This window comes from Balearica regulorum, chromosome 4, assembly GCF_011004875.1.
Source record: "Balearica regulorum gibbericeps isolate bBalReg1 chromosome 4, bBalReg1.pri, whole genome shotgun sequence".
Lineage (NCBI taxonomy): Eukaryota > Metazoa > Chordata > Aves > Gruiformes > Gruidae > Balearica > Balearica regulorum.
In genome coordinates, this window is record NC_046187.1 from 3,241,166 (window position 1) to 3,266,238 (window position 25,073).

Sequence of the window (25,073 nt, forward strand, 5' to 3'; positions counted from 1 at the left end):
GGCAAGTTTTGCCATTTTGCTCAGCTAGCTACTAAGTAAGATTTTAAAATGTGGAATTTCATTTCTCTTTTATATTGTATCTAGAGCAAAAAGGTAAACTCCATTCCCATTGGTACTAATAGGATACTTTTTTTAGTGCTGTCTGTTATATCTACGTTTGTACTATTTGGATTTACATACAAGCCTCATCTGGAGTTTTGCTTGCTAAAGAATTGGCAGGTAAAAATTCTTATGCTAAAACATTTCCTATTTAAAATCTTAATTAAACCTATATTCTTTATGAGTTTACCTGAATAAGGACTTGAATGACATGTATTTGTTTAAAATTTTAAACTTCTGACCTGTCCAACTTATTATGGTAGACTGATGGAGTTGGGTTTCAGAAGCAATTGTGCAGACTGTGGCTGGGAATCAGTGTGCGGAAAAATCCTCTAAAAGACGGTGGAAAGTTGAATTTATGATTAAATCGATGTCATGTGGTCAAGAGTAATGGGGCAATGATTAATTTGCACTTTGAGAGAAGAAAAGTATTTACAGCCTTCCAGAAACGTAGTGAGGGTTATTACAGGGGGAATTATTTTAAGCATTTAAAAGCAGAGCGATTTCAGCATGGCCAATATAGATGTTTCTATTAAAAAATATATATTCTGATATAATGGAATAGCAACAGTGAGGGTATTTGGGATATTGAAATGGGTTTAGCTGTATTCTTTCTGAATGCAGTTTTTGTAATATCTATATTTTTATCATCTCTCTATATAGATTGTATGGGGATAAAAAAGAACAGGCATGTGAAGCTTTTTCAGTTTTTGTTTGATTTTTTTTATTTTTAACACACAGTGTTATTCACAGGCCTTTGTCACCTTACTGGTATTTCAATTTTTGTGGGACTATGCAAACACCCTTAGAAGGGAAGAAGGAACACGTTCACCTGTCTCAGCCGCAGAAGTTCTCGCACATTTTGTGTTCTTTCTATTGAATCCTGCCAACACTGAAATGAAATTTTTATTTTTCTTCCTCTGGGATTTTTCCTTAGACTCCTCTTGTAGGCTTTTGTTCAGAATATTTACAGTTGAGAAAAAAAAAATAATTAAAAAGTCCCTGGAATGAAATAGGGCATCTAATCTTGGAATGGTAAGCTTATTGTGTGGGAAAGTAAACACGTTGCGTGCCCGGAGCGTGGCAGCTGGAGAGGGGAGTAGACGTGATAACGGTGGGGAGAAAGTCTGGTGTGCCATTTGGGTTGGAGAAGGGCCACGGAAAAGAGAGGAGGCTCAGCTGGAGCCGAGAGAAGTGGAAGGTCGGTCAGAGAGACGTATGATACCACTGGGAGAAGAAAAGGAAGGAAGCTCTAGGGGGTGGAACTCAGATTTTATTGGTTGGGTTGGGTGGTTTTGTGGTGAATGTGCTTCAGACACCCCTTAACACTCGTTCTGGGAACGTACTGAGCTTTATTTGTAGTAATGTCCTTTTGTATAGATGCATCCTGACAAAACAGGCACAGCTCTCTGCTGTTTCCGCGCGGTGCTGGGTTTCCTACCGTAAAGCCGTTGTAGCAGGATCCGAACCCTGTCTTGGCCCTACGCTGTGTTTCAGTGGGTTTTTCCTGCTGTGAGGTTTTCTCCCAGTCTTTGCACGTGCACAGAGCACTAATAATTCATTGGCAGTTTTTGCCATGCCTAAAGCAATGTCAGATTATAAATATCTCATCTCAATGCAGATTTTTGCTGTAAAAAATTTAGTGGATTCATATAATGCTTACAAGGGACTGGGAAGGAATGTTGTACAGGTTATTTCAGCAAGCTATATAGACAGTGTCTATTATTTAGAATTATTTCAGTTAATATTACTCAAGCAAATGCATGCTATATTTTTTGTTATATTTTTTAAATTTGTACTTTGAATGGCAGACCGGGAGGAATACTTCAGAGCGTGTTTAATTATGCCAAGACTCTGAGAGCTTAGAGACTTGCCTTGTTCATTTTTAGAGACGAGGTTTAGGAGTAATGAAAAACGAACAAATGCAAAGGCCTCTCTTTGTCGAGAAAATTTAGACAGTTTCGTGCGTCTGATATACAGAATACTAAAATTTTATTTCACCCTTATAAAAAAAGAGAATATGCAGCTGTGGTTAAGAAGAATTCTTCGATAGTTCGACCTTTGATGTTCATGTGCTATCATCAGTCTTTGTTCCATTGAGCACTGAATGTGCGCAACTCCCCTTCCATTAAGATGCTGCCCGTATCATTTCCCATTAAGAATCTCTCGTAAGCGCAGCTTCTTTTTATCTCAGTCTCTCTGGTAAGCTGAAGTAAAGCATTTTAATCATTGTGAAATGACCCAAGAATTTTATTTTCCTGAGCCTGGCAGTTTGGAGTCACACACAGAATTCAGAATTGATTTTGCAGGTTAAAAAATGACTAGTGATTGATTTTCAAGAAAAAAAGGCAAACATTTACCTTCTATTTTGACAGCCATTTAAGAGGAAATTAGGAGGGGTGGGATTTCATGGCTTCCATATGTACGGAGAGGATCGTAGCGTCATTTCTAAGTGACCCAGCTGTGGGTTACGTTGCAAATCGTGAGCTAGGAGAGTGCCACATATGGGAACAGCAGAACACTGGGTGCAGGATGTCACTTGGAAGATGAAAACATTGAACTCTCCATTATGTATTATTTGGGATGAGGAGATAAGTATTGGACTTCTTAAAATACAAAACTGCTGAATTTCTTGTCTCCTGGCATGGCAGCTTTTGTGTTTATGGGATATCCATTGTCTGTGCTCCAAAGTCCGTGTCTCTTCGACCCAGTGTTTGCGTCTTGTGTCCTGTCAAATGACGTGGTCGGTATTTTGGTCAGCGTGTGTTCTTCAGTTTACATGGTGTACCAATTAGCAGTGGAATGCTTAAAAAAGTACGGAGGCAATCTCCTGCCATAGATTTCAGAGACTCATTGCAAAGAGATAATAGTGCAAAAGAGGACTAATTTGGTACACCAGTGTGTCTCTTGATGTTGGCTACTGTCAGTTGTCCTCATTGTATTATGTACTAATTCTTCTACTACATCCCTCTCTTTGCAATTTTCCTCATCTTTGAAGAAAACATATAAGCAAAAATTGAATCTAAAGTATTAAATATACAGTAATTTTAAGAGATACACGCTGTTTTCCCCAGGGCAGAAAGAGGGAGGAGAAGAGGGTTACATGGGAAGGCTGCAAAGCGTGTTGCTTCATTCACCTACTGGAAAGTGTACAGATAGTAAACGATGATGTATTTATAAAAGCTAGGATAGGTAGCAAATTTTTATCTTTACTTTCAGAGGAATTATAGATAAGAACAGAGGAGGAAACATGCTTTTTAACAATTTAGTTCTTATTTTTCTTTTAGCTAGACTTTCTTGTGGAGTTGATGTGTTTCTTAGCTTGCATTTTGCTGCTTTTTTCTGGGGATTTGTCCTGGGTTTTTTGGTTGGTTGGTTGGGGTTTTTTTTTCCCCCAAGGGTACACACAATTCTACCTTTCTTTTGCTGTTTTATCAAATAGAATAACGTCGAAGTCACTATGCAGATAGGGAAAGTGAACCTCCCACATTGATTAAAAATGTAGAGCACAAAAAGCCAGAAACTGGAAAGAAACACCAAATAAATACCTTTCCTAGAAATAGGTTTGGGATATATTCTCACTTTAGTAATGCTAATGGGAATTATGTGTATGAGTCCCTCTGGCAGCGAGGTGAACATATACCTCAGTTGTGCATATAAAGACTTGATTTAGGGGGCTCTGAGGTTTCAGCACAGAAAAAATCAAATGGATAAGCTAGTTACACCCAATTCCTTTACATTGACTCAATCTACCAGATGCCGAGCAGCCTTGAATTCTGTTTGCGGGTTTGATCTTGCATCTGTTGAATTTCTTTGCAAAGCTTCCATGGGATTTAGTGATGCCTCTGCCTCTGAGATAGCGAGTGTCGAGGCACGCCTAACCCCTTCACATGTTTTGGAAAAAAATCTCTGGAAACGGTAGATAAGCGAGGGAGAAGAATTCCGGTGGAGCTTTGTTGCACTGCTGAGAACTGAGGGTGAGGGAGGATCTGCTGCTTAGAATTACCTTTTGTAGAGTATTAAAGGGCTACATTTGCATAGCCAAAATGATGTTGCAATTGCAATGGCACTGCGCAGTCTAGAGCTACTTTTAATTTTAAAAGGTTAGTAATAGAACTAAAAATATAGCTATGTAGACTTCCTCCAAACTCCGCCAAGGCAAACTATATCTGTGTATGAAGCAGGGTCACTAACTCATACTTAAGGCCGTGGTTTTGCATTTTTGCTACTTTTTTTAACTTCTAAGTAATAAATCAATCTCAGACCAGTATAGTCATCTTTTAATCATGCTGTTACTGGATTCTTCAGAAAGCACCCTAGAATAGTAGCATCTGCCTCAACTAAGATGAGCAGTGCGTCTCAAAGGGAGGAGGCTTTTCTCGTGATTAAAAACTGTTACCATTTCACCTTTATAAGCCTATCTCTGTTGAATGAGTATTGATGGCTTCTCTGAGTGCCTGCTTGAACAATATCAAGGTCTAAGGAGATGAAAACTTGGGTTTCTGTTTTTTACACATTTTCTTTTTTTGGTCATTCAGCGCCAATATTCTTTTGCAACCATTTTTCTTGCCTCATAGTTCCTGTATTCTTCTACATAAAGTCCAAACGGTAGCAGAATTACCTAGAACACGTTCTGCTATCTAAATGTTTCCTTGGACATCTTTTGCCACCGCTGCTGTGATCGTCACTGAGTAGCCTGAGTGAGTCTTGACATAGGGTGGTGTTCTGCAACGGAAAAAAATACTGCAGAGTTGGTGGTCTCACAGCAATTTTAGCAAAGGGTTGTTAGCTCTTTGTTCACCACTCAAGCTCAGGAATGAAAGGGTTTGTTCTGTTTATTTCTCTGTTTTAAAATCTTCTTTCTCCTGCTGCCTCTTTAAAAAACCCAAATAAATTCTAGAGTAAATTTGCTAGTATGAACATTTCTTGTTTCACCCCTGCATCTAAAGCAATCCAAAGGACAGGGGTTGATTTACGGAGCATCCTTGGCCCAGCACACATTACCCAGGGAGAGGCACTACAATCTCAAAGGCGTGCAGAGGAGGAGGGGAGGAGGTAATGCATGCTCACATTATCCTCTTTGATAAGAGATTTGAACACACAGTGGACTTACTCTCTGAAACGGTAACCTTAGAGTGTCCTTTACTGGTGCAAGGAAGAATAGGGATGAAATGTCATGTTGTGGAGGCAGCTTCAGGTAGGAGTCAAAAAACTGCATGTTGTGGAGCCACCTTCAGGTAGGAGTCAAAAAAAGAAAAAAAACAAAAAAAAAAAAAGAGCTTTTTCACATGTTTGTGAGGCTGCATTCCCGGAAGGGTGTTCCTCATAGTGCCGGTTGGGGATGTGCTCATTTTGTTTTTCCTCCTTTTACTCGAAGGATGGACTCACCCCACTCCACTGTGCTGCACGAAGTGGACATGACCAAGTTGTGGAGCTGCTCCTGGAACGAGGTGCCCCGCTGCTTGCACGGACCAAGGTGTGCGTCTGATTAGGATATGGTAACAGCTCTGTGTAACTTTCCACGGAATTTTCAGTGTCACTGAAAGGACAAGGAAGAAGACGGGAACATTTCTGTTCTCCCAAAGGAAATGTATTAATGGGTAGAATGATCCAGAATAAGGTTTTCTTGCATAATTAGGGCCTATCCTTTGCAGATATACAAAACAATATACACGTCTTTGCCACTCTCTGCAATATCAGACTAAACACGTCATGTTCAGACTTGGAAAATAATTTTGGTGTGTTCTTACTGATTTCTGAAAAGCGCATGTCTAAGACGAATGCATGTCATACAAATGCTGTCCCTTTGGTCGGGCTAATGAGACAAAGACACTTGCAGTAGAATAGCAAACTCCACTGAGCAGCACTTCGCATCACTAAATTTCAGAGGGCCTGGCAAAGGTAGCTGCTATCAAGCAGTGGAGTAGAGTATTGCAATGATTTGCTTGAGGTCCCCTGGAAGATCAGGAGGGACAAAATACCGGTTTCAGACCGGTTCACTGTTTACTGGGCCCCACTGCCTCAAATATGGCTCAAAACAAGGGCAAATTGGGTACTCTGACCCCTGGTTATCCTTATTGGAGACTCAGGATTTTCTCTTGATAGGCTTCAGGAGTTTTTATCCCTGGGTTGGAAGCACCTTAGCTACATCAAATAAGGATGTACTCAAGCTATGCATCCTTGATAGTAGTGCAGGTCATCTGTTTATGCGAGAGGGATCCAGAGGGAGATGGGAATTGTGGGGAAAAGATTCCTTATAGTTTCACTGATTCCTTTGGTGAGAGAAGGTGGTTAGGTGAACCTCATGTGTCAACAGTCTCACTTCACTAAGAGGTAGAGAGGCTCAGAAGAATGGACCCTGCCACGTACATTGTGCACACTTCAGGTAAGATTCCCAGATGTTGCCGTTCAAAGGCAGATGTTGCCAGTCAGGACAAACTACTTCAGTATTTCCAAAAAGCTCCTGCTTCCACTGCCCTTCAAGTGTTATGGTTTGAACAAAAGGCCCAGCCGTGGCGGTGGTGGTGGTTGAAAGTATCATTTCCCAGAAGCTCAGGGGTCAGGTTTGCCAATATAATTTCTTTTTTCATTGAACGCTTAAAGAAAAAAATACAGGTCCCTTAATAAATACGATAATGGGTAAGTAGGGGCTTTTCCTCTGATTAACATACAACCCGTGTCTCAGTGTTTTGGTGAGTATCCCCAGAACTGTCTTTTAAGGTCAAGATATATTTTCTTAAATCATGAGTCAAGACCCTTAGATTCTTTTGCTTTGATTAAATTCTGATTTTAGTTAATTACATGACGTTCCTCTAAATTTGCCTGCATTTGCTGGAAGGGGAGGGGTGGCTATAGCTTTTTTTCAGTTTTTCTTCCAGTCCGTAGCTGAGGTCCGTCTCTGTTTCAGCGATGGGGGTGCTCTGCAAACTCGTGACGGCATCCTCTGAATGCATGCCACGGTCTAAGCGAGAGTTACTAGAAGTTAGCGTTCTGTTTTCTTTTGTCGCAGAATGGACTCTCTCCGCTTCACATGGCGGCCCAGGGGGACCACGTGGAATGCGTCAAACACCTCCTGCAGCACAAAGCTCCCGTGGATGATGTCACGCTGGATTACCTGACCGCCCTCCACGTGGCCGCGCACTGCGGCCACTATCGTGTCACCAAACTCCTCCTGGACAAGAGAGCAAATCCCAATGCTCGTGCCCTGGTAAACCTGTCCCACCTGTGTCGTGTAACAAAGTTGTCCAGGGCAGATGAGTAGCTCTTACCCGTAAAGCTAAGTGAAAACTCCGTCACCAAGCTCCAGCAGCCTTAAATAGTTGCAGTAACAACAGGGGTTGTCACATCTGCTGGTTACCAGTGTTGTATCTCATATCATTAGACCTAGTCGTGGACCACGTCCCATGGCAAGTGGCTGTGGTATCAGGTCTGGAAGCTGCACAGATTTCCTAAAATCAGAGCCATTTCTAGCTGATGCTAACGTATGCGCTGGTGTTTTACTGAATTAATAGTTCGGTTTTCCATGCTATGTGATATGATCCACAAATAATTTCTAAGCTTTCAGCTGAATCAGTAAGCTGATTGGCACGGAGAAGATACGTTAAACAGGTAATATTGCTGCATTTATCAAATTATGACGTTCCCCCTGTTAGGTGCCACTTTTCTTCCTTTTCAAAAAACAGTTCTTCTGATGCTTACAGGAAAACAGGTACGATTCCCTTCACTCGCTGATCAGACCATTATCCCCTAACTGAGAGAAAACCATCACATTTGGCTTCAGGAACATATAAAGCTTTCAAGAGTCTTTATCCAAACCCAGACCAGATTCCCATTTTCTCGAATAGGAAGTGTCCCCAAGAACGGTGAGCTGGATGGCAGTTAAAACACCAATATGTTACGTTCAGTGGGGGGAAAGAAAGAGCCTGTGAACCCTTGAGATAATTCTGCGTGGCAAGATGTCTGCCATTGCCCGCTGCATTCAATGACTCCACGGAGCTTTCACCGCCGACCACTCTGATGTCTTCCCCAGCTTCTGGCCTTCAACGTGACCCTGTATTTTTCTGTGAAGGCTTCCCCTATCCCTTATTTCCCTTACTTCCTTGGAACTGACTTTTTATTGACGCAATTTTCTTCTGCCCTCCCATTTTTCATCTGTCCCTGCAAATCCCATAACCCCTCTTGCTTCCTCCTCTTATGCTTTTTTTGTTGCGTTTCTTGGTATCATGTTCACTTGGGTTGATCTTTTTCCATGCTGTTTTCATCCTTTCTTGTTTTTCTTGCCAGTCTTCTGATTATCTTTAGCTGTACTTTCCTCAGCTACCCACACATACACGTTAAATGCTAGCCCCCACATCTTTGTTTCTTTCTTTCTTTCCTTCCATGACCAGAAATAAACCTTCTGTTCCTCCCCATCCCTCCCTCCCAGAGAAACATCTGAAATGAAAGGAAAATACCCTCAGGCTGCCATTTCTCTGCTCTCTTCCCTCCAGACTGGGGTTTTTCCCCCCCCCCCTCTTGTTTCCTCTCCCATCAGGGACTTGTCGCCTCTGGCTTGTTTATAGTATTTAATGTATTAAATGATGCTCATAATTTCTATTAGTGATACAGTTTTTCTGCCTCCTCCTCTCCCCCATCAAACTGCTCCTCACTTAAATAGAAGTAGCAAAATTAAATCAACTCGGGCAGTAAAATTAAGTGAAAATGTGGAAATTTCTGGAACAGTAAAAGTCCTATGAAATATATTGAGATGCTGTGCAGGAGGTAAAATATCTAATGGTTTTGATGCCTTCTTTAGAAATTGGAGAAGGCTAATAGTAGTAATGATATTCAGCAGGGTCCTGTGATGGAATAAATTTTACAAATAATTCATTTTCAGCTAGATGAAAAAAATAAATTGTTAATGGTTGAAAAATGATTTGGGGATACAAGCACTATATGAGTTCTTAGCTTTTCCAATCTGTATATGCTTTAAAGCACCTTCAAATCAACTAGTAATTAACATTTCCCTTAACAGAAGCTGACTGTAGAATTATCTGTCACATGCCTCTTCCCATGAGCTACGATTTCACTGATAAGTTCTGTTTACTGCTGATTGATTGTTTAGCAATACCCATCCTGTTCATTCGAAAAGATAGCAATTTTTCAACATTATCTGAAAAGGTTAGTTGTGCTTTTCACTAAAATGTTCACGTGTGGCGAGTAATGTGTTTGCTTAGCTTTAGGCACACACTTAACCTGCATTAACCATAATAGTACATAAAAAAAGCTGAAAGTCAAAGCATGTATCGCAGTATCGAGTACGAAGACATGCTTTGATTTGGGCCCTCATCTTAACTGAGTAAGCGCAACACTGAAACTATTGTCTCTCAATACAAAATGCCAAGGTGCAATCTTGATTTAAGATGTTCCCTTCCCCACCCCTCTTTCATTCCTGTCCCTGCCCCATTTAATTTTAATCCAGATGAGGGCTGATCCCTTGCTTAACGATGCTTTTTGATTCGGCAGGAATAAAGGAAGGGGGGGCCACAAATGCTTCAAGAGTGAACACTTTGTATCGTGAAGCCGCGGCTGAAGTAGTGGCTGTTTGTTTAAGAGGCCTCACAGAATGCCGCCACCCCACCCCCCCCCAAACATGAATACAGTGTACTGTAGATTGATGCATAAATACAAAAATAAATACACATAGATGCTTAGATTACAAGATACTCTAAAAAGACAAATAAAATAGGGCAGAATCAGGAAGTACACTGCTTTTTTCCTAGAGAGGTATAGAATGTGCTTTATACATTTCGAAAGCCAGTGCCTGATTTCAAAGCGATCACTATCATTTCTTGTATTTTCCGTGGGTTAGGCAACCTTGGGAAGCACTTTTAAGTCATCCTTAGACTTACACGCGTGCAGACTTCAGAACCGCCTCCATACGCACGCGCACGCACGCATACACTTGGGAGTCGGAGCGGGCATGTCTGTGTGTGGTTTTTGGAGGTGGAAGTTCACTTTCTCTCCATCGCCTAAGAAGAAAGCAGCGGCACTGCTTTGTTCCCTCTCAGCCTACTGGGAGAGACGCCTGTAATTCATAACCCGTTGTGCTTAAAGAACGATTGCTTCTGGTACTCTAACCCTTCTGCGCTGGGTGTGCCAGCATGGAGCTGTGTGGAAAGTGTAGCTGCATGTTTTTAACTAACGTGACTGTCTTTTGCACAGAATGGTTTTACTCCACTGCACATTGCCTGCAAGAAAAATCGCATCAAAGTCATGGAACTCCTGGTGAAATATGGGGCTTCAATCCAGGCTATAACAGAGGTAGAAAAATGTTTCATGTCCTGAAGAAACATTCCTTCTCTCTCTCCCTTCTTGCTTCCTTTTTTCTCTCTCCTATCATGCCTCACTTCCACTTATGTTTTATTTAAACGAAGAAGCCCCTTCTCTACGCCCGTGCAGAGGAGTAAAACTGCTCTTGCTTTGTTTCGCAGTCGGGCCTCACACCAATACACGTGGCTGCATTTATGGGCCACTTGAACATAGTCCTCCTTCTGCTGCAGAACGGAGCCTCTCCCGATGTCACTAACATTGTGAGTATGGCTTTGACTAGAATCATCTCTGCGTCACCTCCTCCCAAAAGGGTCTGGCCTACCGTGTAGCTCAACCAAAGGTCACATTTTAAGGATTCTTTCTGGCTTAATTGCATTTTAGGACAAATTGTTCCTAGCGCCTGTAGAGAAGAGGGGGGAAAACGGTGATCGTGTGCGCGTTGTAAGCCGTCTGTGGTTTCGTGTGTTGTTCGGCAATGCTGGAGTAGGTAAAGTTTCCCTTAGAAACAGACAAAGCTCACCAAATACATCCAAACCTGATGATAAGCCAAGTCACGGGGAAGACTGTGTTTCCGTTCTGAAGGATGAAATTTTAGTCCAAATGGCTCGAATTTCTGCTTGCATAGCTTCGCTGGCTGCCGTGAAATTCTGTTGTTTGTGTCAGTGAGAGGGTACAAAGTGCTTAAAACCTAAAAATTGAACAAAAAAGTTAAAAATGTTAAACTCAAGATGTTCCTCTTACACAGGAAATTCCAGGAACTGGTGCCTGTCAAAAGAACATGCTTAAAATCTAGAAAATGTGACCTTTGGGAGGTAACATAAAATGCAGAACCTGACTTACCATAGAAATCAGTGTTTGTATACCAATAGCCTGGTTACCAAGAATAACAACAATAAAAAGAATAAGATCGTTTTCTGAGCTGTATTTCATAGATACCTTACTGTTCAAATTCAGCAGTGTAAACAAATATTCAAGTTATGACCATCTGCACTTTGAAAGCAGCTTTTTACCAGTCAATAAGGTTATAGATAAGTGTTCCCAACAACAAAACAGTGATAAAAATTTAGTAATCTGGGTACGCTGGACTCCTCAGTTATTCTCAGTTAGAAAAATCTTAGGTGGAACCTGGTGAAAATGTTTAGTGCACCGAGTTGTTTGCTTGAATCGTTAGAACAGACTTTTCTTGACCAAGTCTCTTATTGCTTTCACACTTTTTTTTTTTAATAGAAGCAATCTTTATATAAAAACTTTATTGATGATATAAAAGCCAACAAGAAATTCTTGTGGAAGCCATTAGAAGTATTGCATTACCGGACATTTGTGTGCAATTTTAACACTTTACAATTTATGCTACACAGGTGTCTTGGCCTTTACTTGGTAAGCTGAAGTTCCCTGTTGAATTACTAACTGTTTCCAAAAGCTAAATTGCTTTGCTAATTCAGGGCCAAAAGGGTCTTGATAGAAATTTGATCTTTAGAGTGTGTGAAATGTAAACCTTATTCACATTTTAAACAGCTCGTTTTTCAGGTAGTAAAGTTTATATAGATGAAATTCTCTATTAAGATTTGTAGCTAGGGCTGCGGGATTTTGTTTGTTGCTGCTTCCTAATCACAGCTGGTAATACAATGTTAATTTTAAAATGTCAAGATAAATCAGCTCCCAGTGAAGAGGGTTTGCTTTAATTAGAAGTTCATAATAGCAGGCAAGCTCAGGCTGCTTCTTTTCCTACATCTAGACAAAGGACAAGACGACATAATTCCTGATTCTGATGCAAAAAAAAAAAAAAAAGATTTTGACCAGGGTGTGCATAAGGAGAAGGAACGATTAGCACAAAGAAGTGATCGGTCCTGCTGCGTTTTCGTAACACAACGGATAAACCCAGAGCTCCTGGTTGCAGAACTGTCCCGGTGCCTAATGTACCAGATGAGCTGCGCAGGGACTGGTTCAGTCCGCTTTAGGACAGTGCGCTCAAAGAGTGCCGGACAGTGCAAAATTAAGCCAGAAACGCCGTCATCAAGGAACACGCTCTTCCAGTGTTCCTTTGCATACCTGTGCAAAAAGTAAATGCTTTGGATGTATCATCCGTACTTTGTTATCCTGATCTGAAATTCCATATCACTCCAGTCAGCTTTCCAAAATTTCATATTCTCCTTCAGATTCTGTGGGCTACAAAAGGCTTGAAACAAGATTCCTTCCATAGCCTGCAGACAGAGCCACGCTGCTGAGCACAGATTTTAGACGTTTCACATGCTGGCTCGGTTGTGCACAGCCATTGCGAGGCCTTTTAACGCTGCCAGCTCCACACAGCATGCAGGAAGAGACCATCTGGAAAAATATCCCCTTCCATCTTGAGGCTCATGTGCCTCGCAATCCCTTGAGAGAGACAGGCTCGATATACTCTTATCTCCTGTGCGCCACACGAGCTGATGCGTGGTTGTGTAGAAAGCTGAGGAACATATGTGACCGAGGGGTCTATACGGCAGAATTTTCTATAAGCTAGGATTTTCATTCTGACCCTCTGCGGTGAGATTATGTTTGTTGGGATCACCGAGTTTGCAAACCGAAGCGTACTCAGTCCCAGCGACGTGTATGCACAACACCCTTCGGAACTGCCTGTTACTGGGTCTGAAGCCAGATTCTCAGCTGGCGGAAAGGCGGGTCTCTGCACGAGTTGACGTGGGTGGAATTTACACCGTTGGAGCTCTTGTTTCTTCATGTGGTTAAGTTTAGGACACTGAAACGCTTTTGCTTTTCCGCAGCGTGGAGAAACTGCGTTGCACATGGCGGCACGTGCTGGGCAGGTGGAAGTAGTTCGCTGCCTCCTGAGAAATGGGGCCCTGGTTGATGCTCGAGCCAGGGTAGGTGTTCTGCTTACAACTCTTTTTGCTTTCTCATACTCAAAAACGTGGCTGAAACCGAGGAGCTAGGGAGGAGCAATTTCGTTTTTATGTTGATTTGTTGATTCAATATTAAGCACACCTAAAAACCAGTTCTGAAAATGGTTAACCTATTTATGCGTAGATCTTCCAAAGAGAATGCGTGTGGTGGGCTGACCCCGGCCGGCAGCTCGGTCCCGTTCAGTCGTTTGCTTGCTGCCCCTGCAGCAGGATGGAGGAGAGAACCGGAAGGGTGAAAGCAAGAAAACCTTTTGGGTTGAGATAAAGACAGTTTAATAGGTGAAGGAGAAAGGAAAAAAAAACCCCACAAACCTCTCCCCTCAACAAGTGATGCAAAGGCAATCACTCACCACCTCCCACAAGCAGACCACTGCCCAGCCAGTTTCCGAGCAACGGCTTCTTTGGAAAAACTCACCCCCAGGTTTTATTGCTAAGCGTCATGTTATATGCTGTGGATTATCTCCTCGGCCAGTTTGGGCCAGCTGTCCTGGCTGTGTCCCCTCCCAACCTCTTGCCCACCCCCAGCCTATTCCTGGGGAGCAGAGGGAGAAACAGAGAAAGCCTTGGTGCTGTGTAAGCAATAACTAAAAGACTGGTGTGTTATCAACACTGTCTTGGTCAGAAATCTAAAACAGAGCACCATATGGGCTGCTGTGATGAAAATTAACTCCATCCTCGCTAGACCCAGTACAGCCTGGCTCAGACCAGCGATAGCTATTCTGTCTGAGCAAGGAAGGACGCGCACAGCCATGTCCTAAAACCAAACATCGGAGGTTCTGATAGCAGTCAGCGCCAGATTTTAAAACCAAGGGGACTGTTTGTAGAGCAAGGTGCAACTGACGCTCACAGCAATGTACGCGATAAGCTTGATAAAAGAAAAAACAATGTTTTTCTTTATAGTTCTCTCTAATAAAACGTTGCTGAAGCTTACTGCAAAAATTAACCTATGAGCCCTCCGTTGCTGCCTTTTTTTGTACTATTACTTCTTAGGATTTTTGCAAGACAAATGCATAGATAGATCTATCGGGATCACCCAGAACGTCGTGTTCAGGGTGGTTCTACCTGCGCTAATTATCGACTCGATTTGAGTTGTAGGAAGAACAGACCCCACTGCACATTGCTTCTCGCTTGGGTAAAACGGAGATCGTCCAACTCCTGCTACAGCACATGGCCCACCCTGACGCTGCAACAACTAACGGGTACACTCCGCTGCACATCTCTGCCAGAGAGGGACAAGTCGATGTCGCGTCGGTTCTTCTAGAGGCAGGTGCCTCGCACTCCATGTCCACCAAAGTAAGACAAAATGCTTTACGTCTGGCTTCCAGTAGGACAGGCAGCGCGCGCCAGCGTTCCCCGAGGAATGCGCTTTCGCACTGACAAACTGAGCTAGTTTGGGTCTTGTGTTTTGTTCTTACGTAATCCGCAGCGATTCAATAGACTGAAGTAATGTATCAGAAGTTAATCAAATTTTGACATATTTTCCTGTCATGTAAAGTTGGGAGTTTGGTTCCTGCTGGAGCCAAATGCAGATTGTGATAAACAGCCGGTCCCGATGGGATTAATATGTACACGAAGTCCTCTTTTCTCTCTTCCCCATTGTGTTATGGGTAGGGCTTTTTTGGGCAAAATTTTCAAAAAAGAAAAGAGGATGACAACGACACTTTTTTTATGAACAGGCCTGCTTATTCTTCAATACCTTGTTTATTTAAATAGTAAAATATTTCTGGTCTGTGCTAGCTGAAAGAAATGTTCCTAAAACATACAAGTCAGCATCTGTCCAGTCGCATCTAATGCTGAATCTGTAAATGCTGAATTTACAGTGGTTCTGTAAATGAGGCGTCATATGACACAATAGGCCATTTTGTCTGGGGTTATAAAAGAAACAGTCTGCAGAATGATTATTGTTTTGTTAGCCAAAAGTGTTTACCAATAGATTCCTAGCAGAGCGATGAACGCGTAAGAAAACAGATAGCTGTGAATAGAATGATGTTGCAAGATATTTCTTCCAAATTTATCGCATGTGATTGAGAATCACTGAATTTTCGCTATTGTTTTTGTCTTAAAAAAGTACCCCGATTTTACAGCTGGAGCTTAAAACATATTTTTGAACAACAGGATGTCTTCCAGGTTTTAGAAGACTAAACCAGCAATTTTCAAATTATGATCCACGGATTACTGGGAATGCTTGCTGTGCTCCTTTTCTCCAGCTGTTAAATCACATTAAAATGGCTAAAAATACATTAAATACTTTCCTAATTTCCCATATTGCTTTATGGCAATTGCTTTGGTACTGCAGGAACATTCGTAATTATGAATAGGAGAAGATGTAGTCCATCAGATAATCTCTCTACAAACCTGTGATTCATGAACTGGAAATGTTTGAGATTCCCTGACGTAAACTTTTTTTGAGGTGGGATTAATGGAACAAGATGATAATGATAATAAACGTTACACATCACTTATTTGTCAGGCAAATAGGTCATTGTAGCTCCCTGGATTGACTGTCAGGGTGGTGGTGCAGCCTGCCACCTGCTGTCTTGCATCCGTGAGTTTTCCTCATCAACACTTTTTTTTTAAATTAAAAGAACAGGTAAAGAGCATGTTAGTTTGGCATAGACCTTACACCTGTGCTGTACGGACAAGCATTATTAAAAATAACAGAAAATGACTCTTTTTAGAAGATAAGACTTTTAGTCTTGCCGTAATGTATTTCCAAAAGCACTGCCATTGACTCAGGCATGACTGGTTTTTTAGCTGCGGTTCAGAGGCTGCAGCAGAACTTAGTGACTTAGTATGGATACACAAGTCCAAATAGAAATCATTCTTCAACAAACTCTAAAGGAGGAAGACAAAGCGTGGAGCTTTTCTCCCTGAATTTAGTTGGTGTTTCATTGTTGCTGGCAACAATTGATACAGGAAATATTTCTAAAGCTGTCATCCTAAACCTAAAAAGTGCAGCTGGTGTGAAGAAATTTGAACGAGCGCCTTTGTTGCCCACACACAGTGTATGTTGCTAGTAGAGTCTGTATCAGATAAAATGTCTGCCAGCCTGACAGCACGTACATAGGAAAGAATAATAAAAGGGAAAGTATGTTCTCGTATTTTATGCTTCTCAAAGTGCTTTCAAGAGAAGATGCTCTTTCTAGGTATGGCTGTTGATTCTGTGAGCTAGAATATAGATTGATGAGTAAGCACGTAATACATAGCTCTTAAAAGAGAGACGTCAGCATGGGCTTTAACGCAAGCATCTGCTTTTTATCTCCTGGAAATTTTCAGAAGGGATTCACACCTTTGCATGTGGCGGCCAAATATGGGAGCCTGGAAGTGGCAAAACTCCTGCTGCAGCGTCGTGCCTCTCCCGATTCAGCTGGCAAGGTACTGAGAAAGAAAAAAATAAAAATAAAAATCAGCAGCGATTTGGATCCTTCCCTAGGAAAAGAAGCGTGTGAAATGTGCATGCAAAAGAAGGGTGCAGCTGCTTTCAGATGGCAGCTTTGGCTCTGTGAGGGTCTCGTTCTTCCCCCAAGGGCAATGGTTACGCCTGCTAATTGTGGAAACCGCGCTACCGAGCGTGTCGGGTTTGGGTCCCTGGCAGGAGGGCACGCTGGGCTCTCCAACCTGTCCAAATCCTAATGGCTAACTGCGGAGGCCCAGCCCGTTTTCCCTCCACGCTGTGAGAATTGCTCAGCGTGAGCTCTGAGGAGACAGCACCCAGGCCTGCAGCCAGGCCGCTCAGATTCACCCTCCTCCACCGCTTCCCCCCCGCCACTAACGCCCTCCGTCCCTCGCTTCCCGCCCCAGCCCTGCATGGCGCCGCTCACCTCACGCACTAGGCCTCCCGCCTTCCTCCCCGCCTCGAGCCCGAGCCTAACGCCATAACCGCCCTTACAGAACGGCCTCACTCCCCTCCATGTGGCGGCCCATTACGACAACCAGAAGGTAGCGCTGCTGCTGCTGGAGAAGGGCGCCTCACCTCACGCGACCGCCAAGGTGAGCTCCCGCCGCCCGCCTGAGGAACCCTCGCCAACAGGGCGGCCCGGCCCGGCCCCTCCGCCTTTCCCACACGGGATGTAAAGAAACAAAATAATCTCTAGGGTGTGGGAGGTCAGGCACTGGAACGGGCTGTCCGGGGGGTTGTGGGGGGGTGTGGTGATCGTAATAGCGCTAGTTGAGTCGCTGAGCTGTGTGAGGTTCGTGTAGCGGGAAGTTGGCTCTGGATGGATGGTCCCTAACCTGAGTTAGCGTACAGCTCTCTCAGACCTTCCTTGAAGAAGAAGAAATATGTGTATGTATATACGTATGCGTGTGTGTCAGCCTGGTTTTATGTTTGTGAGTTTTACTCATAGCTGGAAGTCACTTTAGTATTGTGTGGTATTAGAAATGGCACGTACATTCTGACCACGCATACGGAAACTTCGTTCCGGGGTTAAGAACAGTGCTGTGATATCCCTGTCTTAGGCCAAGGCTGCTAAAAGGGGCAAATAACGAGCGAATGGGTGCTGATGTCAGACGTGTGATTGATACAGTGGTTGTTTCGGAGCTGTTGTTTCCATTGCGGTGCATGGAGAGCAGCAAAAGCTCCAGTTGCAGTAGGATAGTTTGGGAAAGCTCCCTTTTAAAAAAACCAAACACCACAGACCAACCAACTGAACACCTCCAGAGGGACTGGCTGCTGTAATCCAGAATTTTCCCCCTACAGTGCGTTGTAAAGCAATTAAAGGTGGGAAATCTGTCTTATTGCCAGAAAGTACCATTAATACTACTCTACTTTGCTGAAATGGTTAATTTGATCAGAAAAACGTTCCTCCCTATTGCGGTTTCCAACCAGCGCCATGACTGACACATGTATCAAAATTCCATATGCAAACACACCTCTACCCACGCGCTCCGAGAAAGCGTAGTGCAATGAAGAGCGTGCACTCATCGCTCATCACGGCGAATGTCACTCATCAGTCAAAAGTGAATATTTACAACATAGGGTATTCAAAATGTAGGTGTCAAACTCAGGATAATTTGAAGGTACCGGCTGACCAGTCCTGCCCACCCTAGGGAGGGCTGGCTTTGTTCTAGTTTAGATGGTGAAATAACAGACGGACAAAGCAACACAACAGCAGGGCCCTGTGGGACATGTCTGGCCTAGAAAATTTAATGAACTAGTAATATGGGGTACCATAAAATAATACTGGTTTATGCTGTTTGACTTCTTAAGCTTACGTGACTGTTAACTTTATTCTCATTTTGTTTCCCGACTGGTGTTAGAATGGATACACCCCTCTGCATATTGCTGCCAAGAAAAATCAGATGCAGATAGCTACCACGCTGTTGAACTATGGGGCTGAGACCAACATTCTGACCAAGCAGGGAGTCACTCCGCTTCACTTGGCCTCCCAAGAAGGTCACGCTGACATGGTAACCTTGCTTTTGGAGAAAGGAGCCAATATCCACGTGGCCACAAAGGTAACTCACAGCCGGAGACCAAGTACTGTTGGGTGGGAGTATCCAGTAAGATGCAGAGCGCAGTGTAGGAATGATGTCATGTTGTCAGGAATTCTCAGCTTCGCTTCCTTATATACATATTTGCGAGTCTGCAGAAGTGACAACAGGTGGGTGAACAGTAAAAGTGAGAAGAGGATATCTAGGACTGGCAGATGGATTGCCCAGTTAACTTATATCATGTAACTGAGAGCTGTACTGGGTTACGCACAGGAGGAGCTGCAGCTGTTTGCAGTGAGCGGAGGAAAGCGAGGTAACACCTGGCTCTGGTAGAGAGGTTGCAGGAGGAAAGGCAGCCCCAGAGAAAATTGTTTCTGAGCATTCAGGAAGGCAGGACAGCAGTATTTTTGTTGTGCTGCCACCTCGCCATCTTTCAGGTGTTTTGCACGTACTCCTGAAGTTTTACATTAGATGCAAAGGAAGAGGAATGTAAAATTCTGGAGTTTGTGGGTCCATGGGTAGATTTAACAACACGTATTGGAAACCTGAGAGCTACACTCTAAAATAGTTAGTGCTCTTGCCAGCAAAGGCACTTTTCCTCCTACGTTTATCCTTCTGCCTTCTTTCCAAGTGGAAGAAATTGGCAGTGTCTGGCAAACAACAAAACAGTATTCGTAGCGGAGTAGCGAGTGAGAAAAATCCTATGCAGGACCTTTCCAATTTTTTTTTTAAAAAGTTTTTTTCTGATTGTACGTGACAGCTTTTTCATAGAAAACAAGTTCCTCAAAAAAGCCCCATTTCTGTAGATCTTCATAGGTCACCAGATTTATCCAGACATATATGTAAGTATTATTTACTTAAGGTCAGAAGCCTGCAGCTTTCGTTCATACAAGTCAAAATCGAAGGCTCGGGTCTCTCATTGTCTGGCATTAATGAATTACGCTACCTAACCAAGGAGAAACAGAGCGATTTTCATTTCCCTTACAAAATTAGTTCCCTGCCTTGTTCACAGGCAGGTGCTGTGTGAGCGAACACAGTGAGCTTTTAGTTAAAGGCTGCATCCATTTCCTTGGCATCTTTGAATGGAATCTATTTCTGGAGTTGTTTTCTTCATCCTGACTCGTTCCTGCAGTTGTCAAGGTTCCCTTTCCTGTCTGAGGAGTGGGAAGCGCAGTGAATGTGCTTCCCTAATTTATTAATGGGCTCCTCAGCTTCCCAACTGACATTATTGTAGAAAATCCTGATCATTGATGCCTGAAAGTTTTACTCTGTGGTTATGGTGATGTAATTGCTTTGGAGCTGTTTGTCAGCCGGAACAGAAGAAACATCAGCTCTGCTTTGTTTAAAAAAACCACCCATACTTAGAAGCTATAATTAGGATCTCTTCATGTTTTAAAAATGATAAAGAGGGAAAGTCTAGATTTCTTTTCTCGTGTAAAGTAGGTTTTATTCTTATTTTTATTTTTATTTATTTTGCCTATTCCACCTCCAGACTGGCCTGACATCCTTACACCTTGCAGCTCAAGAGGATAAAGTGAATGTAGCTGAAATACTCACAAAACACGGTGCGAACCAGGACGCTCAGACAAAGGTAACTCATGGAGTGGCTACCGTCTCCTGGGTGCCAGAGGATGCTGCCATTGTAAAAGGAATGTTCCACTGAGCCTGCAGTTTTACTTCTTTGTTCTCTTATTGTAGCTCGGTTATACACCTTTAATCGTGGCGTGTCACTATGGAAACATCAAAATGGTGAATTTTCTTCTCAAGCAGGGAGCAAATGTCAATGCTAAAACAAAGGTAAAGAATTTTTCATTGCTTGCTTTTGCTCTTTATTAGGAACCTGGTAACCAAGCACCACGAATACATACTATAGGTGCCTTTTCACTAGTAAACTATAATTATTGCATGGTAGGTGTCGACGTATGGTGCTCCATGGCTGTAGTGGAATGCTTTCTCTGTGCTACATCTCATTGTGTAGTGTTCACAAAAGAAAAGTCAGGTAGCTCTTCGGGCATATGAAAGAAGGAGGTAGAGAATCGATTTCATTGTGTGTGTTCTTTTTTTTCTTTTGGCTTGCAAACTAACAAATGCGAGCTTGTTTCAGGTCCCATTTACACATGGTTTACACCAGTGTAATACCAGTGTGCTGCCAAACTAGTAAGTAACAATTCAGACACCGCGAGGGTGGTTCCAGGTTCTTTCCAATGTGCTGGGAGGACAGTGGGAAAAATTCCTGCAGATCAAAGCGTGGGAGGTATGGCTGTGGGAGAGGAAGCGGCTGGGGCGGGGGAATGCAGTTGACTGAAGACAGATTTGGGGTTTTTTGGAGGGGAATCTGGGTACGCTGTTATACTGAACTGGACCTCACTGCCTATAGCCAAAGTCTGAACAAAATCCTCGGACTTCAGCAGTTTCTTCAGATATCAGCTGGTGGGCACAACAGCTGAACGAGATGCATTTTGTAGCAAGAGTTGTGTATCTCCTGTGTACACACAGAGAGGTTTTTGGTGACAGCAGCCATGCGTTGCATCCTGGATACCATCACATCACCCTTATCAGAAAGAGAAGGGTAACTGCAGGGCTTCGGCTGAATTAAAGGTGCCTTCAGGCAATAGCTCCTAGCTTCAGATTGGATGTCTTGGGATCAACGTGAAGAAGTCCACCGATATTTCTAGTGACATACTTGGTATTTGTAAGACCCAGTAAAAATCACAGGCTTGTAGTCCCCTGGTCCCTCTGGCCAGCTCCTCTGTCCCCAGCCGTGACCTATGGGGTGGATTCCTTTCTCCAAGTAGCACTATTTCATCACACTGGTCGCAGCTCAATGCGGTGGGAAACAGCACAGTAAATAAACAAAAGATGCTGGCCCATCCCTTGCGAGATCACCCCAAATCAATGGGCATAAACCCAGGGATTCCAAAACAACAGGCAACACCACTAGAAAAAACAGCTGATAAGAATTAACAAAGCAGACACTAGCATGATCCAAATGATAGCTGCCAAGATATTCAGCTGAGGTATTTGGAGGCTAACTAAACGGACAGACATACTTCTGATGCCATTTCCCCAGGTATTTCACTTACTTAGAATAATTTCATTAAAGTCGGCAAGTTTGTATGAGAGTATGGGGCAGTGGTTGTTCAAAATCTCACACCTGGGGACCAGTAAAAATACTGGCAATCTGTCAACTGTTACTGTGGACTCAGTTTAAAGAACAAATCTGTCCTGGCTGGATTTAGGATAGGCATGTTAAAGAATAAGTAACCTCTGTTGCAGCTAGGTCTTTAACTAGAGAAAGCCTGCCTGATGCTTTGGACCATCTCCAGAGAAAAATAATATGGCTGAATTCTGGTTTTGGAGGACTGCACTAATATTTTAAGCAAAGATAGCAAATTTACTTTGCACTACCATCTAGAGTAAAATCCTCCTTCGATTTCTTTGTAGTCCACGCACACATACTGTAAATGTAAGAACTGCAGCAGTTCTGAGCTACCGCTATTTAATTAGTGGTACAAAGCATTACTTGCATCTATTCGTTTGCAAAAGAGATAACTCTGAGCGTGTCTTTCAGAGCCTGGCCCCAGGCTTTACATAAGTGTACAGTGAGATCAGCTCGGTGTTTTCTTCCAGTTTATTCTCTGCTTGCTTTCAAAGCCAGTTGCAAATAATTTTGTAAATGAATTGCCTGACTGGCCTTACACAATACCATCGCAGATCAACTAGCTGAAGTTCACTTTGGTTATGTTTCTGTATTGTGTAACATTAGAACGATTCACTGGAGCAGAGAAGTATATGGAGTTAAGAGTGTTTATTAAGACAGACGTTGTGTACGTGGTTTTAAGTGTAATTTCAGCTTGGTCAAGCCTTTTGAAGGCAAAGTAAAGCTAAAATTGATTGACATTTATAATAGGTATATGTTGTTAGCCTTTTTAAAAGCAAATAGTCTCAAGTCACTGCTGTTAAAAAATTATATTATATTTTTTAAATTGGCTCAAATATTTTAAAGGCAAATCTTGGCGCTTCTGTAGAAAACTAAGATGTGAGGGGAAGAAAAATGTTCTCTGCCTCAGCTATGATTTTTATGTTCTTAGCATGTCACTTTAACTTTACTGTTCCTCATTCTTCCTCCTTCTGATTTAAGAAATGAGGAATTATCTATCTTTCCAGAGATTGCTTAGATTGGGAGGTGAAAGATAATTTGTGAATAAAAATATTCTCTTCCTTGAGCTTTTCATTAATCTGGGGAAGGAGTATTATTATTACTGAAGAATTATTATCTTTGGGTCAATTGATGGCGTAATTGCTTTTTGAAACATCTCAAAAGGAGCAGAAGGAAGCAAAGCAAAGTGTCTAATCTAATTACGTGTGGTTGTTGTTCTTTGTTTGCTTTTATTGTAACCACCGTGGACGACAGAATGGGTACACCCCTCTTCACCAAGCTGCTCAGCAAGGCCACACTCACATCATTAACGTCCTTCTCCAACATGGGGCCAAGCCCAACGCCATCACCACTGTAAGTCTGAAGTTCCAGTGGGAACTTGTTTCCCTGGACAGTTCTTTTCTTTCCTTGCTTAGGGCTTGAGAGCAAGCCTTTGTTTTGGTGAAAGTATTCCTCGTGCAGCTGGTTGTCAGATGTGTCGATGTAACTTCCTTTCCTTTGCCTTATCCTCTTAAGGTAGCTCAGATCAGATCTAACTCGCTGCGCACCAAGCGAAACGCGAGGTGGGGAAACGGGTTTCTGAGCTGGCCGCAGCTAGCTGTGCTGTGCTTGTTCAGTTGCCCTCTGCCTCAACGCTTCTGCCTGTAAATTGATAGCTCGATAAGGATTTTTCCGTAAACGTTAAGGGGAAATCAGAACCTGGGCTTTTTTGAAGATTTAGACCCAGATTTCTGTCCCTCTGTGCGCTGGATCTGTTCCAGGTTCTTACTGAGTTCACTGATGTTAATGCCTCCTCAAAGACCGCCAATAACCTCTGGCACAGCTCCTCCTCCGCAGTCAGCCAGGAATGCGACTGTCCTGTTTCATGTTGATGTTGTTATTAGTCCCTTTTAATTGGGTAACCTTTAAAATGCAGCCAGAATGTCCAAAACTCGTCTCATTCCCCAGAGCGGATTGAGTTTCTGTGTGCATGTATTGCACGGGCTTAAATCAGCACTGGCACGCTGTTTGGTCCTGGAAAGAGCCCATTGAATAATCTTCTGTGAAGTTATCCAAAATACCAGTTTATGCCCCAGATCATCGAGCAAGAGACCGTTTTAGCCATCCTCTGGGGCTGAAGATACTATTGGGCATATTCAACCAAAGGTCTCTTTACTTGCTTTCAGTCCTCATGTTGGGGCTATCATGCCCAAATCCAAGCAGGGTCTCAAGGATGTGTCTTTACTGCACGGTTTGCCTGCTTTCTTAGGTAGGAAATCTGTTCTTGTCCAACCTCTAGCTTGAGATAAGAGAGAATTTCAACCCGAGACATCTGGCAGGGGGATAGGGGAGTTGGGACATGAGCACTTAATGTGCAAGTGACAGTAACGGTCAAATTATTTGTGCTCTGAAGATGCTCATTTATTCATTTTGTGCTGCTAACCCACAAACGGTGCGTTGCTTTAGGGTTGCTGAGCTAGACAGATACAGAGGAACTTCAATTAGAGATAACTAAAGGCAATACTGAAGTAGAGAGAAGCCCTCAGGCTGATATCCTGCGCACAGCGCGCTGGCGTCACAGGGGAAATGGTTTCAGTGCAAAGAGCGGTACAGTGGCTTTCCAGGAGTCCCCTGGTAGGCCAGCGTGTTGTCCTTTGGTTCAGCGCAAAATACCATAAAAGAATTCTGTGTAGAGCTCTTTACAAAGAATCATGGCACATGTCCCTTCCTCCCCTCCCCAAGTTGAGTGACACGGGGACCGTAGACTGCTGGTGTTCCAGGTGATGAACTGGAGGTAAATACACCTAAACACTTACTAAATTATCATTTTAATGTCCATTTGATGAATGGCACATCTATATATCATGGCCATTTAAACCGCAAATAAATTTATTTATATGGAAATTAATCCCCCCCCCCCGCCCCCAAGCCTTACATAGGTTGGGTTTGTGTTTGTTAAATTATTAGCTTTTGTGTACTTTTATCGGACATATGTTTTTGTTGTAAGGAGGAATAGACGCGTATGTGGACAATGCAGCTGTAATCTCGTATTCCCCAAAGACGGAATTGTCCCTGATGAAGATTGAATGGTTTCTACTGGAAGTGAAACCGTAATATTTTAAAATACGTTTTTTAGAAGAGTATTTCTGATGTAGAGCCATTTATGCAGGCATAGACATTCTGTATAGTGAAAT

The 25,073-nt window shown here is 42.8% G+C and overlaps 1 protein-coding gene across 20 annotated transcripts in view; it reads left to right on the plus strand.

Moving 5' to 3' along the window:
• Nucleotides 1–25,073, plus strand: part of ANK2 (ankyrin 2) — a 343,812-nt gene that overhangs the window by 236,568 nt on the left and 82,171 nt on the right. For 13 of the 20 annotated variants that reach the window (XM_075750954.1, XM_075750938.1, XM_075750941.1 and 10 more), the window contains 12 exons: nucleotides 5,477–5,575; nucleotides 7,109–7,306; nucleotides 10,303–10,401; nucleotides 10,572–10,670; nucleotides 13,170–13,268; nucleotides 14,403–14,600; nucleotides 16,584–16,682; nucleotides 17,199–17,297; nucleotides 18,567–18,764; nucleotides 20,233–20,331; nucleotides 20,439–20,537; nucleotides 23,155–23,253. In XM_075750954.1, coding sequence (XP_075607069.1) covers nucleotides 5,477–5,575; nucleotides 7,109–7,306; nucleotides 10,303–10,401; nucleotides 10,572–10,670; nucleotides 13,170–13,268; nucleotides 14,403–14,600; nucleotides 16,584–16,682; nucleotides 17,199–17,297; nucleotides 18,567–18,764; nucleotides 20,233–20,331; nucleotides 20,439–20,537; nucleotides 23,155–23,253 — 1,485 coding nt within the window. The remainder of the gene's footprint in view (nucleotides 1–5,476; nucleotides 5,576–7,108; nucleotides 7,307–10,302; nucleotides 10,402–10,571; nucleotides 10,671–13,169; nucleotides 13,269–14,402; nucleotides 14,601–16,583; nucleotides 16,683–17,198; nucleotides 17,298–18,566; nucleotides 18,765–20,232; nucleotides 20,332–20,438; nucleotides 20,538–23,154; nucleotides 23,254–25,073) is intronic. The other 7 variants (XM_075750945.1, XM_075750946.1, XM_075750957.1 and 4 more) reach the window with 3 other exon arrangements.